Consider the following 17,422-nt stretch of genomic DNA (forward strand, 5'->3'; position numbering starts at 1 on the left):
TTAAATCATGACAGATTCCGAGCTCTCACACTAAAGCCCGAAGCTTTCACGATTTAGTCAGTTTCTATAGATGTTTTATTAGCAAATCGATACAATTGCAACTCCACTTACAATCTTCAAAAAAAAAACATTCACTTGGGATAACGAACAACACAGATAATTTTTGACAGGTCAAAATGATGTTTAAGTTTAGCCCCCATTCTTTGCGTAACCAATTTCCAGAAGCCATTTCTGGTAGAAATGGATGCTTCTGCAGTAGGAATCAGGTTTTTTCTTACTCAAGAAGGTACACTATTTGGAATTCTTTATTGAAATACTGAGCCCCACTTGACAAAAGTGGTCTATATAGGAGCAAGAACAATACACAATAATAGAGGTACTGAAAAAATCGCATATTTTATTGCCTATACAAAGATAATTGATGCACAAAATATAACTAAACATTTTTTCCATGAAATAGTTAAACTGCATGATATTTCAAGGAGTTTGACTTCAAACCGTGATGTTAAATTCATTAGTTTTTTTTTTTTTGGAAAGAATTGGAAAGAATTATGGAAGCATTTTTATACAGTCATTCTTCTAAGTTCACCAACGTTTTGAATCGAAATTTAGGTAGCATGATTCGTTGCATTGTTATTGAGAAATCTAAGAAATGAGATGAATGTCTATTATGGCAAAATTTGTATTCAACTTGATAGTGAATCGATCTACAGGTTGTTCCTCATTTAACATTGTCTATACAAAAAGATTAAACCTTATGGTTGGCTTCCTAAGCCTAAATGTAATAGTGCCACCAAGTAGGTAGAAGGCTTTAAATCCATGTTGAATGAAGTGAAGGAGAACCTTACCATATCCCCACAACATTACGAAATTACAATCCAACAAGAAGAGGAGATGAAAAATATTGGAAATCGATGATCTTAGTGATGGCATGACTCCGCAAAGAAAGATTTCTACAAGAACATATTAAATTGCAGCCCCCAAAAGATTGTGATCTCTCCCCTTCTAAAGCAAATAGATGATAATGCATATGTGCTTTCTTTTCCACCAAATTTCAATATCAATTCTACTTTCAATGTTTTGAAATTTTACACGTACAAATCTCCTGATGACAGACACGCGTCTTTTTGAACTAGACTCGAGTTCCTCTGAAGCTGAAGGGACCTGATGTAGACCATCTAGCTCTTCCTCAATTACTTCTTTCTTTCTTGCCTTGTACCTGCTCATAGTTCTATGTTTTCTTATATAACGCCTACTGTTAAGTATAATTACTTTGTGTTGTTTTATGCTACTATTAGCAATGTGGTCTCAATAGTTTGTTATGAGTATGCTTTTTGTACCCTGTCAGGCGCTATGGAGAGCGTTATTATTGATTTTCTCATTGTATTGGAGATTACCTTTCATGTTTCTTCACTTTTGTTGTTTCTGCTTGTGGTTTTTTTTGTTTAAGTACTCTGTCAATATTTATGTAATTCTTTCTTTACAATTTATTAAATAAAAGTGACGTCAACAACTCAATCTCGAATCAATTAAATTCGACTCTAGTTACCTTAACTATAAATAATTTCGATGTCAGTCAATGTTGAAGTTAATCTAAAATTAAAATAAATAAATAATCTTAACTAAAATTGATATTTTTTTTTTAGCTCAACTCTACCAACTGCAAGGTTGTCAAACATAACTCTTTCTCTCTCTCTCTCTTCCTCTCTTCTTTACATGTAGCTCTCTTCCTCTCTTTCCTTACTTGTATTATGGAGGCATGATATGAACCATCTGTTGTATTTATACATCGTGGGATACCTCTGAGTGACCATTGATAGTTCCATACCTAAACCGGAAGATGCTTGCATTACATCATCAGATCAGATGGAATATGCATTAGCTTTTCTTATGGGATTAAACGAGTCATTCGCCTAATTGCAAGACCAGCTGCTCTAAATGAAACAAATCCCACCGATTAACAATGTCTTCGCACTGATTTTAAAAAAAGAGCAGCGACGTTCTATTTCTCAGATGAGTCCGGGGATCGATAGCCAATGGTGTTTCTTTTGCTTTCAAGAATAACATATCAATAACACGAACAATGGGAATCATAAAGCCAATAAACGAGCTCGATTTTTCAGCTCCCATTGCAATCTTCATGTTTCGAACGACGACAGAGAAGTCAATTGAAAGAACAAAATTCTACGGTTAACCAACTATCTGCATGTACATTGACTGGAAACACAAGTTTCTTTCGAATTCTGACAAAAATCAATACCAACAACTGATGATGAAGCTATCCAACCACCTCGGTTCCATCACGACAGGTAGTGAATCTGCATCCACATCATGGGTCATTGGTATGTGCTTCTCTATCTCCACTATTTCCAGAAATGTCTCTTAAGAAGGATTTGGTCATGAATTCTTGTGTTTCAAACCATATTTGTTTAAATGCTCATATATTTCGTACCACGAGACATAAAAAACTCTACAGCGACCCTACCCGACGATACAAAAAGTTCAAGTCAACCTTTGTGGGGACATTGAATTAAATTCTAATTTAATTCTACATGATGTATTATTCATACCAAACTTTAAATTTAATTTAAATTTAACTTGCTAACTTTTAGTTTGCTTATGAAGGAAGAACATTTCACTGTGACATTTTTTTTCGTGATAATTTCACCATCCAAGACAATCACAAGTGTTAGGTATGGCTATATACCAGTAATTTGGAGTCTCTTGGATTTGGAGAGGTGTGTCTCCTGGAATGAAGATGTGTGTCTCTTGGTGTGAAGAGGTGTGTCTCTTGGATCAGTGGATTGGGAGGAGCGAGGGTGTGTTTGTAATTATTTGTAGGTTTTATCTATAAATAGATGTGTAACCCTATGGGTATGTAACTCCTCTGAAATAGTTAAACTCGCCGCTCTGCTCCTGAGGATATAGACATCTTTGCCGAACCTCCGAACCTCGTTAAATCTCGTTAAATCTCAGTGTGCTCTTCTGATTTTGTGTCATTTCTGTGTTTTCTTCGCCCTAAATTTTATAACAATTGGTATCAGAACGAGATTACGTTCTAGGGTGGAGGAGATCGGCGCGGGAAGAATGAGGAGGAAGAAGAAGGTTTTGGTTCAACAGTTTACGGCAATTCCTAGGACGTTCGCGAAATATCTGTGTTCACCAGAAGGAGTTTGAGTCCTGACGGAGGTGAAGGCGAAGGAATTGGCGAACGGTTTTGCAACATTTCAGAGTTCGCGCTTCGAAATTTTTCTAGCTTCGGTGATTTCGACTAGAAGAAGAAGAACTGTGGTAGTTCTTCGGACGGTTCGACGACAGGTGCGAGCAGGCCATCGGATCTGCAGAGGGTTCTGTGACAGGCGATCAGTTCGTGAGGTAGAGGCGATCTTCGACAGTAAGGGCTTCTTCCTCGACAGGCATTTAGCTTGGAGGAGTCTAGCAAGGAATCGCGGCAGATCGCAAGAAGTCGCGGACGGCACAGATTGCAGGTAGAGTTGCGGCAGGTGAAGTTGCGATAAGTGGTGCTCCGCCAGCGGAGTTTGCAAGTTTATCGCAGGTAGAGTTGCGGCAGGGGGGGGGGGGGGGGGGGTTGCGACAGGTGGTGCTCGGCCAGAGAAGTTCGCAAGTTTGTAGCAGGTGCAGTTGCGACAGGTTGTGCTAAGCCAAAGGAGTTCAAAAGTTTGTCGCAGGAGTTGCGGCAGGTGCAGTTGCGACATGTAGTGCTAAGCCAGAGGAGTTCGCAAGTTTGTCGCAGGAGGAGTTGCGACAGGTTGTGCTGAGCTAGAGGAGTTTGCAAGTTTGTCGCAGAAGTTGCGGTAGGTGCAGTTGCGACAGGTTGTGCTCGGCCAGAGGAGTTCGCAAGTTTATCGCAGGAGTTGCGGCAGGTGTAGTTGCGACAGGTTGTGTTAAGCCAGAAGAGTTTGCAAGTTTGTCACAGGAGAAATTGCGGCAGATGGAGTTTGCGAATTTCGCAGATTGTTCGCAGGTTTGTCGCATAAGAAATTGTGACAGGTGGAGTTTGGCTGGTGTCCACAGTATTTCAACCGAATTTTTATACGAATTGGAAAGACCTTCGTGTGAAAAATTTGATTCACGAATCACAGGAAACTGCGGGAAAATTGTTGCAATTGATAGTGAAAATTTCAGGTTTATTTGAATTTATATGTGGTGTGTTTTGTTTGAATACAAGACAGGAAAAGTTCACTGCAGAATCAATTTCAAATGACAATGTCTGGTGTAAAATTTGAGATAATGAAGTTCGATGAAACCAGAAACTTCGGATTATGACAAACAATGGTGAAAGATTTGTTGGCACAACAAAGAATTTTGAAAGCATTGCAAGCTATGAAACTTGATGGAACTGTTGGGGAGTACAGTTGTAGGTAGAGTTCACTCTGTCGGATCATATGATGAAAATGCAGTAGAAAAGTTAACCAAGTCAGGTATTTTCAACAAGTTCTAGTGTTACTTGAACTTGTTAAATGTTTGCAGTTGCTAGTTGGCATGGTTGCCCAACCCACATCGGTGTAAGAAACTCCATGATTTTTTCTCCTAAGGGGCTGGATATTCGCAAGGTGGAGATTTTCTCCTAAGAGGCTGGATATTCGCTAAGGTGGAGAATTGTTAGGTATGACTCATATACCAGGAATTTGGAGTCTCTTGGATTTGGAGCGGTGTGTCTCCTGGAATGAAGAGATGTGTCTTTTGGTGTAAAGAGGTGTGTCTCTTGGATTATTGGGTTGCAGAGAGCGAGGGCGTGTTTGTAATTATCTGTGAGTTTTATTTATAAATAGATGTGTAACCCTATGGGTATGTAGCTCCTCTGAAATAGTTAAATTCGTCGCTCTACTCCCGAGGATGTAAACATCTTTGCCGAAACTTTTTAAATCTCAGTGTGTTCTTCTGATTTTGTGTCGATTTATGTGTTTTCTTCGCCCTAAATTTCATAACAACTAGAAGAGTATTGGCAAGTGTAATAGAAAATGTGATCTCTAAATTCTTGAATTAGAATCTTCAAATAATGATTTGTATGGATTAATGTAAATAGCAATTCGGCTCGTAAATGACATCATACATTAGGGCATCCTTCATTTGAGAAAGAGAATCATCTCAAGGATGAGATAAAGTGTGATGATGTCTCTAATTTTAATAAAAAAAATTCTTGCTATGTGTGTCCCTTAGCCGAATAATGTCGTTCATCATTTGTATCACATAACCATATGTCTTAACATTCTTTCAACTCAATACATTATGATATATTGAGACCTTATCATGCATCTGCTCACACCGATCATCATTATTTTTTGACTTTAGTTGATGATCACATAAAGTTCACATGGATTTGTATGTTAAGACACAAATCTAAAGCTTCTAAAGAAATTCCAAAAAACTTTCAGCATGATAGCAAAACAATGTACACTAAAATCAAAATTTTTTAGTTTGACAATGCTAAGGAGTCGGCCCTCATTGTTTTCTTCAGTAATGAAGGTGTTCTACATCGATTTTCACGTGTCAGTCTGTAATAACTAAAAAATAAAATAAAACATAATAAAAAATGAATTTTATTGAGCTGCATCAATTCAAAATGCCTTGACATTTAGTCTTAAAGAGATGAGTGTCCCCTTTGAAGTAAATCAAAGAAGTGGAAGAATGATAGGTCGAGTGGAGGTATCTCGGGTGCATTTGGTAGCAGAATGTTGATGTGCAGAAAAAAAGATGTTTATTTTTTTTTATATTTTTGTACATTTTTATGGATGAAATTGTATTTTAAAGAAATGTATTTTTTTTGTTTTTTCTACAATAGGTATTAGAAGTGGAGGAAAGTGCAAAATACATGAAGCAAAGTAGAGGTGATTTGGAGATAAGGAGGTTACAAGGGACCGACGCCTAGGCGTCTGAATCCTTTGGCGCCTAGGCTCCAGTCTCAAACCTGAAAACCAGAGGTATGACGCTTAAGCGCCAGCCATTGGGTGCCTAGGAGACTCTTCAACAATGCCTTGGCGTCAGACTTTTGGGAGCCTAGGTGCCCATACCATAGCAGACAAACAAAGAGACTAACACCTAGTTGCCAGCTGCGTGGTGTCTGACCAAAGGAAAATATGTTGAGATTTTCATACCTATTTTACACTGATTTTGATGATATTGTACTTTAAAGAAATGTATTTTTGATGTTTCATTGCATGTATGTTGAATTATGGTCATTGGAGCAAAAATGTGAAAAAATGAGTGAATTTGGAGCAAAAAGGACCAAACTATGAAGATTTTAACTTGAGCGCCGACGACGGGTTTTTCCCAAGAGATCAGAAATCAAATATTCTAGAAGGACGCCGACAACGAGCATGTCGGTTCTCTCAATAGATGCATTGAATGTGGACGATTTTTTAAGGGACGCTTAGGCAACTCTTGAAAACTCTTCTACAACTTTAAGAGAAACATTTGAAGGCCGAAAAAGGGGGTGTCCGCTGAGTCTTTGTTGTTTGTGGTGCCCATTAGAGTGTAGAGAGTGTAATTTAGGGTTAGTATTATGAGGAATTTTTTGAGGGATTGTAAGAGTGGAAGAAAAGTGAGACCTCATTGCCGCTTCGAATCCTCATTGCCGCTTCGAAGAAGAATTCTGTGTGCTGTAAAGAAAGGAAGAAATTCAGAGGAACTTTGAGGAGTTTTGCTTCGGGAGGAATTTGAGATAAATGGTATTTACTTATTGAAGTTTATGTGACTTTGCTTTTATATATAAATTCCAAGTTTTGTCGTATCTTCTCCAGAAGTTCTGAGTAGTTTTCTCTGTTTTTCTCTTTGTCTTGAGATTTTGTGAAATTATGATTTGAATTGGTTGAGTCATGAGAATGTTAAAGAAATTGTGATGATATTTTCACTTCAATCTTAATTTACTTTCAATCTGGCTAATTGATTTGTTAAAATATGTTGAGTTTTACAACTAAAGTGAAGATTACATCCAAGATTTAGGGAGGTCAAATTCCTTGAAAGTTGGGCGCAAATAAATAGGGAAATAAAAATTATCGGGCGTAGAATTGGAGATTTTAGAGTGACAGACTAAAATCCTCTATTCAGTCCTATCGTTTGGGTGCTGAAGTGTAGATGTTAGCCCTCAGACGAGGGGAACGTGGGAGCTCTGAAGTGAGAGCCGGTATCCTCCCAGTCTTGCCGCAGATTCAGTAACCAAGCATATGATTAGTCAATGTTCTTTATGTCTGGTCCAAAGGGTAAAGAATAAGTATGCTCCTATTTGGCACAATACATTTTGAACGTATTCAATTTATCCATTCACTTAAATTTCTTGACAAGAGGAATGATGTTTTCTTATATATTGAACTTCACATTAGAAACTATATTAGTATAATTAGTTAATTAAGAGTTTATTAAAATTATATTTTTATTTCAATTGCCTATTAGTGACAAATATGCAATTTGAACTATATTGTTGTGATTAAGTATTGATTTTTTAAATCTTAGTTCGTAGCCTCTAATATTACTCCCTGTGGGATCGATATCTAGGACTCCATTAGAGCCCTGTATTACTTGAGCGATACGTATACTTGCGTTGATAAGTGTGACTTTGCAATTATTGAATATTTTATACACATTTTTATCAAATCTATAATCGCTGTCAAGTTTTTGGCGTCGTTGCCGAAGATTTAAATCTTCTAGCAGCAGTATTAAATTCTTGTATTTTTAAGCATATATAAAGTCGTTGTCAGTGCCTAGGCACCAAAAACTGTCTGGGCATTTTTCAACAATTTGAAACCATGATTTGGAGAGTTATTCATCCGGATAAAAGAGCTCTTTTTGGTGGAGAAAAGTAGTCTTTAATAAATGAGGTCTTAATGTTGGGTTATCCTAATAAAATATCTGGAATCATCTAGCTAAGGACCCTAAACTAAGGGCTTCTTGGGAGGGAGCCCAAGTTTGTATTTGTGCTTGTATTTGTGTTTGTGATTGTTGTAGTAGTTGTGTGATTATGTTTGTGTTGGTGTAGTGAATGATTTTCTTTGATTAGGATTGTGAGATATGAGGGAGGTTAATCCTTAATTTTCTCCTTATTACTGGACTTATGTATGTCTTTTGTGGTAGTATGAAAAACCTTGTACTCGACATGCTAGTTCTCAATCGAACACAAGGATTTACATAAGTCATGTTGAGTTTGATCATAGGATGGGTCCATCTTAATTCTTTAATTCTTATTTACGACATTGTTCTTCTATCGTGATTAGTTCAATAAACTAACTATTAGAGGAGCATGCAGATGATATTTTCATTGAACTGATAGAGGTGTATACTTTATTGGACAACATAGTACTTAGAGGTTGACAACACATAAGTCAATAGAAATGGTACTATTTGGACCTGAATATCTTTAAAAAGATGTGTAAAAACACCCAATAGTCAATAGAAGGAGCTTCCATTGGAGATGAGAATTTGGAGAAGGGAGATGTGGTGAGAAGGAGGATGAGTTATCCTCATTAAGATTGTGTTTGTTTGTGTAGTGGTTGTGATTAAGGATTTCAGGAGGATCAAATATTGCAAATTATGAGCAGGAGAAAAACTGGACCTGGCACCTAGGCGTCGATAATTTGGCGCCAAGGCATCACTATGCACAGAAACAGCGCCTAGGCGCCGCTTTCACTTGCTCGACATAATCGGCCAAACCGGTCGGTTTAAGTCATTTTCACGAAATTTCCTCCACGACTCCTCTTCGTCAACTGAGAGACGATGCTTAGGGCTTCCCTTTGCCATCCTTTTTCGCTTGATTCTTGAAGTTTTGGTGAGTGGACATCACTTCCATGAGGTAAAATCCAATCTCTAAGCTTGTTCTTCCAATTTGTATTAGAGATTTTTCGAATTTTTTTGGTGGAGAAGGTGAAAGTGGAGATTTTTGGAGAGAATTCTGATTTAGCGTATAGCTTGCATGTAGTGTGCATCAACATCAATTTTTAGCCTCATTCTCTTGGATTTTCAATGTTATTGCTTTCCTATGGCTCCCGAAATGAAAGGAAGCAAGTCCAAATCTTTGTTTGACAAAAAGAAGTTGTATGCTCTAAAGCACAGGAGCGTTACAACAACTTTTTAATGTCGAAGAAGTTCATAGTGGAGAAGGTGACATTAGCCCTGGTGGTCAGGTGGAAAGAGTTATGGTAAGTCTGTAATGGGAAGAATTTTGTTATAATATCTATGTTGTTGTGGTCTCTGTAATAAGAGAATTTTATGATAATCTTTCCGAAGCTATCGATGGATTATATTTTGTGAGAGGGAAACTTGTGGATATTTCTCCTTTCCATATCAATACATAATTTTCTTTGAGAAATCATCGTGATAGCTTCTACATATTTTTTACTTTAACTGGTGATTATCTAAATGAAGTTTTCAATTCTGTAAATGATGGTCGAGGAGAATAAAAAGTTAATGAGGGCAATAAGATCAATTTTTCTACTTCCAAACTAAATGGAATATTGAAAGCTTGACACTTTTATTTCAGCTAAAATGCTTCCTTCGACTAATATTAATGAAGTGACCAGAGACCAAGCTTTCATAAATTATTGTATCCAACATAATAAATCCATTGATGTAGGTTCCCTTATTCATTACTCAATAGTAAATTCCACAAGTGGGGGAATTACTCTTGGTTTGGGACATCCGTATACTATCTTTTCTTTGTGCCAGTGTGTGGAATTTCTACAAGTAGTGGGTAGGAGATGCTTCATCCATTAAAGCCAATCTAGACATAAAAAATTGGACTATATTGGAGGAATGCAGTGTTTAGAAAAAAATTCAACACAATGGCTTAACCTCATTCTCCTCCTCCTCAATACGTCTGCAAAAATAGTAGGTTTAAACAAGTTTAAATCGTACCTAAGTTGTTTGCTTCTTCCATTAAAAGATTTTTCTCCCTAATTTTAAACTAGAGTAATTAGGTATATTTAAGTGTATTGATTAATTGAACATTATTCACATTTGGATTGATATTATAAAAGCAAATTTGATCATCATGCCAATTTCCCAGGAGTTGAACTGGAAATGTATAAGAGAAAGGGGACAACTCAGTTAGGGCTGTCAAAAAAAGCTCATTGTTCGTGAACAGTTCGTGTTTGGTTCGTCCATGAGTTCGTGTTCAATTCATTCGATGAGTAAACGAGACGACGTGAACAATTTTTTTTTTTCGTTCGGTTAGTTAAAGGAACTAAACAGGAACAGTGATGCGTTCGTTCATGTTTGAAACGTTATTGTTCGAAATGTAAAATAATTTAAAATAATTATATATATATATAATTTATGATATTTTAAAAAATTAAAATTTATAATGTAATAAATTAATAATAATAATATATTGGTAAACTATATTAGTAATATACTAATATAGATATTATATATTTGTATAATATAAGTTATATAATTAATATAATATATTATTTATTTTATATATATTAATATTAGGGATGTCAAACTGATTTGTTGTTTGCGAACAGCTCGTGTTTGACTCGTGTTCGGCTCGTTCGTTAAGAAACGAACACGAACAGTGATTTCACAAACAATTTCGAACACGAGCTTATTTCAAACAAACTAAATTTCAAACGAACCGAACACAAACACATGCTCTGTTCGTTCGTGTTTTGTTCGTTTACACCCCTAAAGTCAGTGGACTTTCCAGTGTGTCCGCCTTACGAGATATATGAGCATAGGCAACCGATGGAGGAGGATGAGGAAGAAGAAGAATAAGATGAGGAGGAAAAAGAAGATGATGATTAGGAGTAGATTTATTTACTATTTGTGGATGTATTGGATAGTATTTTTGTTTTTGTTTTGTGAATGTACTGGACATTATTTTTATTTTCTACTATGTGGATGTACTAAACTATATTTGTTATTTCTTGTTGCTGCCACTGAATTTTCCTTGATCAGTTTATATTTATTGTTATGGTCTTATTTTTTTTAGTTACCCGTTGTAATATTTAGATTTTCTCTAGTGTAGTTTCATTTCATTTATGTTTTGCTTTGATTGCTTACTACTTCATATATGTTTGTCTTATATATATCTGCTCATCTTAATGGTAGACACATGTGGTAGGAAGTATTTCTATGCTATTTTCTCCCTGTTTGTATTCATTTTTTAAATTGCTCTATATGATAAAAGTTAAGTTTGAGAGGGAGAAAAATCTTTTAAAAGCTTAAATTTATTTTTCGTAAGTAACATGTATTTGAATTGATATGCTTAAGCAGATTTGAGCAATGTGGTGTTAAGTTTAAAACTATCATAATTTTAGGGAAAAAAAACATAATTTCTTTATATTAAATTCTATGTAAATGAGACTAGACTAGTGTGTAGTTAACTTGTAGTTCAATAGGTACAAAAAATTATTTGATTATTTATTTTTGAAAAGAGTCATATACTTGTTAAATTTGTTACACTTAGATATACACTTAATAAGAATTGAGCATCTATAAAATCATATTTTCAACTAATATTTCTTAACTTTTGAAAAACTTAAAAGTGAAAAGAGTGGTGAGTTTGACTTTAGAGAGATGATAGTCGAATTCAAAACTATTAAAAGATCTATCCAGATATAGTAATACACATAAAATTATGTTAAAAATTGAAATCTACATCCTAAAGCAAGAAGAGATATTAAAAAGAAAATATAAAGTGGGGAGAAGCTTGAGAAGAAGCCTCATTAAAAACTGGTTTCACAAGGTTCATTTTAAATTTAAAGCATCTTAACCATCCTAAAGTTCCTAATAGTTAATAAGGATTAGTAAATCTTTTTAAATTAAAAAGGAGTGCTTCAATTATGTGTTTATACCATCTAAGATACCATATTTAGCAAATAATCATTTCTTTTAGAAGTGGAAAGTCGGTTTTTCTTATTTGGATGCAATGTTTCTTACAACCTAGGTCTACACTTCTTTATTTGAGTCATTTTAATCTTACACTATGAATTTCCTATGGCCAAATTGTTGACAATTTTTATGAAAACCACTTAAATTAAATAAATTTGGTATTAGTATTCTAATGTTACTTGAGGACAAGTAAGCTTTAAAATTGGGGGATTTTGATGTGTAAAAAAGAATGCTTAATTTCCTTTATATTTTGCATATTTTTATGGATGAAATTGCACTTTAAAGAAATGTATTTTTTTTGTTTTTCTTACAGGTACAACAATTATTAGAAGTGGATCAAAGTGGAGAAGAAATGTAGTGGAGGTAACTTGGAGCTATGGTGGCTACAAGGGATTGGCGGCTAGGAGCCAAAATTCTTTGGTGCCTAGGCTCCAGTCCCAGACCTGAGAATCCGAGAGGCTGGCGCTTAAGCGCTAGCCCTTAGGCGCTTAGGCACCACTACCAATGCCTTAACGCTAGAATTTTGGGCGCCTAGGCGCCATTAGGCAGGCAGAAAGACTGGTGCCTAGGCGCCAGCCCCATTGCTTCTAGGCCCTGAAAACTGTGTAGATAGTTTTAGTAGTTTGAATCTGCAAGTTGAGGAGTTATTCAACCGGATTAAAGAGCTCTTTGAGGATGAGAAAAAAAGACTTTGGTAGAGGAGAAGGCAAGGTTTGTTTTAGGAAAGAATAGGATAGGTTTCATTGATCATTTGGTGAGGATTTTGAGCTGTATTGTGAGGAGGATATTCAGGAGAGCAACAAGGACCAGAAGATCCTTAAGGAAGCATTCTCTAAGTATTGTAAATGGGAAGATGCTGAGTATTGTATATTTTTCTTATTATATTTCGGTAAGCACAATTACTAGTGGAATTTCTTGTTTCAAATGATGCATTGTGGTATGTTCTTCATGTTTTCTGAGTAGATCTCTTTTGCTTTTTTTTATAATGATTGAGTAGGTTGTATAGAAGTGTAAAGTGTTTCTAAAATTGGTTTTTTAACTTTAATATGATGAGTAACCTCCTGATTTTCATTTACTTTTCATTCTAGCCAAGTGAATTATTAAAATGTGTTATGATCCGTAATGACTCGGGAGAGCTATGGTAGAACAACTAAGTTATTCACATTGATCTATAGAGTATGGTGAAGTACTTTGTAGGGAGATGCAAATTTTTAGGGATATAATATTTGATGAGTTCAAATTGGAGTATAGGGAATTAAAACCAATTTAACCAAACTTTTTTATGCACTCGAGAGATGGTAAAGAAAAGAGTTACTCCTATTTGTCACTAGCCGCATTCACAATTGACACCTTACATTTTCTACACAATAACAGATCATTGCAAGGGAAAGAAGCTTTATAACTTGATAATCACCAAATCTAATTAGGATAAGTAAATTTTTTGTAGGATTTAAACTTAAACTAGTTTGCAATTCTGTAGAAGTAGTTTGTAGAACATTCACTTAATTTCAATTCAAGCTAAAAACGAAACATAGTAGACTGGAACTTTTTTCTAAGTCTAATTCCCTCGTTTTTCTGTTGGATCGCAAATCCAGACTCAAAAAGTCTAATACTATTAAAATGATACGTACACTTGTGTAAGGGCACAGAGTGTGAGTTCACCTAGAAATAAATTAAAGCTGTATTAGAAAACAAAATCTGCCTGCTTTTTAGGTATCCATCAAATGTCTTTAATAAGCCAAAAGAACTCGATTTCTTGAGAGAGAGAAGTCGAGCATGATCAAAGAAGATGAAGGACTTGATCGAGCGGCTCTGGTATGAAGGAGGAAGAGGAGTAAGCCACAAGTTGGCTTTTTATGGGAGGAGATGTCATCGTGCAAGCGAGGGTGAAGAAGCATTAAGGTTGTAACGATCGACTTCTACGTTTGAGCAGAAGAAGAGGAAGAAGCAAGGCCAACGTAACTTTTGGGAAAAAGCTCTATGTAGTGTTTCAATTAGGAGGGAGGAATGAGCGTATTTGACTAATTTTGATATCATTATCATTAACTTTTAAGAAAATAAACTACAATTTGTCACACAGAAATAAGATGATATGGATATAAAAATCAATTCTTATGGAGTCCTGATGCAAAAATGTATAATTACTCCAATCATTATCTGCGATGTGTATAATTTGGGTCCTCTTAATAAAAAAAAATTAAATAATTTAATAATAGTGAGGGGAATGCATTTTTGCATGAGCACCCTTGATATAATATTTTCTGTCTTTCCGCAGCCCAACCCTCGCCGCCGCCACATCTGACCCGCCTGAAGCTCGTCCGCTCCTCCAGCACGAAACCTCTCGCATCCGTCCCCAACCCTAAACTAATCTCATAGAAAAGAGAGATTAAACTTCTTAATCCCATTACTCAAAATGCTGAACTTTCCGCTCCCAACCCTAGATCTATTGCTCGTCGCTGCCGCCTCAGCAGCTCTGACGACAGCCACTGCATCGCCGGCGGGGGCAGAGAGGTGTCCGAGAGAGTTGTCCGATGAACCTGAGTTACGTCTCCCACTTCCCATGGGATCGCACATCATGCCTGCCAGACACCACGAACATGAGCAGTTGCTGCATGACTCTGCTGAGCGTGCTGGCGATCGGTCTCTCTCAGCGCCTCCGCTCCACATCCCTCTTCCGTCTCCCTTCAATCTCCGCCTCCGCAGATTGCCTAGCGTCCTTCCAGTCCCAGCTTTCCGAGCTCTCTCTCCCCTCCACCCTAGTCCCCACCTGCTTCCCTTCTCCGGAGCAATTCGTCATATCTCCGGACTACTGCGACGGGATCGTGTCTCTCCGTGACTGGAAAATCAGACTTGGTAACTCCACTTCCGTTGATACCTCCTGCGCCCCTGATCTGCTCGACCTCACTAGGTGCGCCGCCTGCCTCTCCTCCCGCTTGACTGCTCTCGACGGGAACACTTCCCACGCTACCAATTGCTTCTACCTCACCGTCACCTACGCCGCCGGTATCGCCAATAACTTCGGCCCCGAGGATCCCCGTGATTCCTCCTGCATCTTAGGTCTCTCGGCCCCCTCTCGTCCCTATCCCCAATTATCCTCCACATCACCCTCCCACGCCGCCATCTACGCCTCCTCCTCTGCCGCCGCTGCCTTTCTTCTCGTCTCCATTTCCCTTGCTCTCTATCTCTGTCGCTCCCGCCGACAGAGAAAGAACAGGGCTTGTAACACCGCAGCCAACTCCAAAAATAGCCAGCTTTCCTCTTTTACTCGCCCCAACATTGGCGCGATCTGGTACAACATACGAGAGCTCGAAAAATCCACCGCTTACTTCTCTCAGCGCAACTTTATAGGCCGCGGGGGATTCGGAGTCGTCTACCGCGGCGTCCTATCCAACGGCAGCCCCGTCGCCGTGAAACACGTTCTCGAATCAGAGTTCCAGGGCGAAGATGAGTTCCGCAACGAGGTAGAGATTATCAGCAACCTCCGCCACCGCAATCTCGTCCCCCTTCGAGGCTGCTGTATCACTGACGCTGAAACCGAACAAGGAAGGCAGAGGTTCCTTGTCTACGACTTCATGCCCAACGGCAGTCTCGACGAGTACATCTTCCGCGATCTGCGCGGCGGCGTTGGCAAGCGTCCGCCACTCACCTGGCCGCAGAGGAAGAACATAATCCTCGATGTAGCCAAGGCCCTGGCTTATCTGCATTACGGAATAAAGCCGGCGATTTTCCACCGCGACATCAAGGCCACAAACATCCTCCTTGACGACGAGATGCGGGCGAGGGTGTCGGACTTCGGACTTGCGCGGCAAAGCCGAGAGGGGCAGTCGCATCTGACTACTCGGGTGGCGGGTACTCACGGCTATCTTTCGCCGGAGTACGCGCTGTACGGGCAGCTGACTGAAAAAAGCGATGTATACAGTTTTGGAATGGTGGTGCTGGAGATTATGAGCGGGCGGCGAGCGCTGGACATGGCGTCGCCATCCGGCATCGTGCTTATCACCGACTGGGCGTGGAAGCTTGTGAAGGATGGGAGGGTTGAGGAGGTGTTCGACAGGGGACTTGTGAGCGGGGAAGGATGCGGGCCGAAGGGGATCATGGAGCGGTTTGTTCTTGTGGGAATCCTCTGCGCGCATGTCATGGTGGCATTTAGGCCAACTATTGAGGAAGCGTTGAGGATTCTGGAAGGGGATGTTGAAGTTCCGGCAGTTCCAGACCGACCGATGTAGATCGGCCATGGAGGTAACTACGGCGGGGAGGGGAGCACTGTCGCCGCCTCGCCCACACTGAGTGGCTTCGTCGTCAACCTCGGAGACATGCTCCGGGGAACCAATTTGTGAGATACCGGGACATTAGCAATTTGGCATCTCTGCTATTTCTTGCTTGGAAAATGATTAGTACATAAACCAATAGAAATTTAGTTAGCTTTACATTCAAATGCAATATTTGATCTCATAGTCCGAAGTGCGGACAACAACGACCTGTGGAGCGCAGGAAGCGGACCTCCGCCCTCCTCACTATATCCCGGTCATTATCCGCATAATATCATTTATGTAGTGACGTAATTTTTTTCGTGTTAAATGACTAATATTTTAGGGTGACACCCATAATATAACGCGAATTGGTGCAGTGATAAATTTATTTTATTATTATTTTTTTTTTTTTGGTTTCATTCCAATAACGGAGTGGCTCCATTTTGTTTTTTGGGTTAATTGGGCGATCTCAGTATAACGTGCAGATGTTATATGTTTGGTTCATACAACAGAAATCGAAGAAAAAGTTATTCTCTGAGGGTGCTTGCTGTTGCGGTCTCTCATATACCGCCCAATTCTTATATATTCAAGTATCTAACACAAAAACCTTTATTTTTACTTTTTTGCCACCAATATTTTTTATTTCATATAAAATATAGCACTTATTTAAATTTAAAAATGTGATGTTGAATTTGGATTTGTCTTTTGAGGCATGCTCAAGAAATGGAGCCCTAAGAATTATGAGAAAGAGGTAGAGAGAGAAAGAGAGGAAGAGAGAAGGAAGTGTATAATGATTTGTCTCTCTCATGCAAACTGAGGTATTTTCGAGCTTTGCGTTCTTTGTTATATATCAAAATTAGTGGTTATGAGAGAAAAGGGGAGAGAGAGACTCCCTATAGAAGAAGGGTCTAGTGAGAAGAGTCCAAAATGTTTTAGTTCATGATATGGTTCCATTATTTATATGAGACAGATGGACAAGTTGTACAACTATATGTTTTACCCCTGCTCTAGAAGGGTTGTATAAGCTATTATGGTCTTTTTGCCCACCTGGACCTTTTGCTCGACAGGCCCTTGGGTCTGCCAACAGAGTTAGTTTTGGGCGGCTTTCACTTGGGCACCGATTAGCTTGCGCTATGGCAAGCCAGTCGAATCTTCAGTAGGATGGCTGAATGACTTGCTTGATTATTGTTCTTTGTGATGTGATAAGATATACCAGTTGATGTGGTATATATATAAATAAAATAGGAGAACGATCAACCAAGTGAAAAGTAGAACAAGAAAAATTCACATGAGAAAACAGTAACACAGCGAAACACACAGATTTA

The 17,422-nt window shown here is 38.3% G+C and overlaps 1 protein-coding gene across 1 annotated transcript; it reads left to right on the plus strand.

Moving 5' to 3' along the window:
* Nucleotides 1-2,206: 2,206 nt before the first annotated feature.
* Nucleotides 2,207-16,477, plus strand: LOC110032477 (probable receptor-like protein kinase At1g11050). Its single transcript, XM_020736125.1, has 4 exons — nucleotides 2,207-2,342; nucleotides 3,257-3,488; nucleotides 3,835-3,985; nucleotides 14,331-16,477. Exons 1-4 carry the CDS (start codon nucleotides 2,207-2,209, stop codon nucleotides 16,071-16,073), a joined length of 2,262 nt encoding a protein of 753 aa, XP_020591784.1. The 3' UTR covers nucleotides 16,074-16,477.
* Nucleotides 16,478-17,422: the final 945 nt, after the last annotated feature.

This window comes from Phalaenopsis equestris, unplaced genomic scaffold, assembly GCF_001263595.1.
Source record: "Phalaenopsis equestris unplaced genomic scaffold, ASM126359v1 Scaffold000949, whole genome shotgun sequence".
NCBI lineage: Eukaryota > Viridiplantae > Streptophyta > Magnoliopsida > Asparagales > Orchidaceae > Phalaenopsis > Phalaenopsis equestris.

What these genes read in the sequence shown, in the direction of transcription:
- LOC110032477 (XM_020736125.1), top strand. Translation starts at nt 2,207, where the DNA reads ATGTACATTGACTGGAAACACAAGTTTCTTTCGAATTCTGACAAAAAT. An exon ending in ATCCACATCATGGGTCATTG is followed by an intron (nt 2,343 to 3,256) that starts GTATGTGCTTCT and finishes AAATTTTTCTAG; the next exon opens with CTTCGGTGATTTCGACTAGA. An exon ending in ATTTCGCAGATTGTTCGCAG is followed by an intron (nt 3,986 to 14,330) that starts GTTTGTCGCATA and finishes CTCTGACGACAG; the next exon opens with CCACTGCATCGCCGGCGGGG.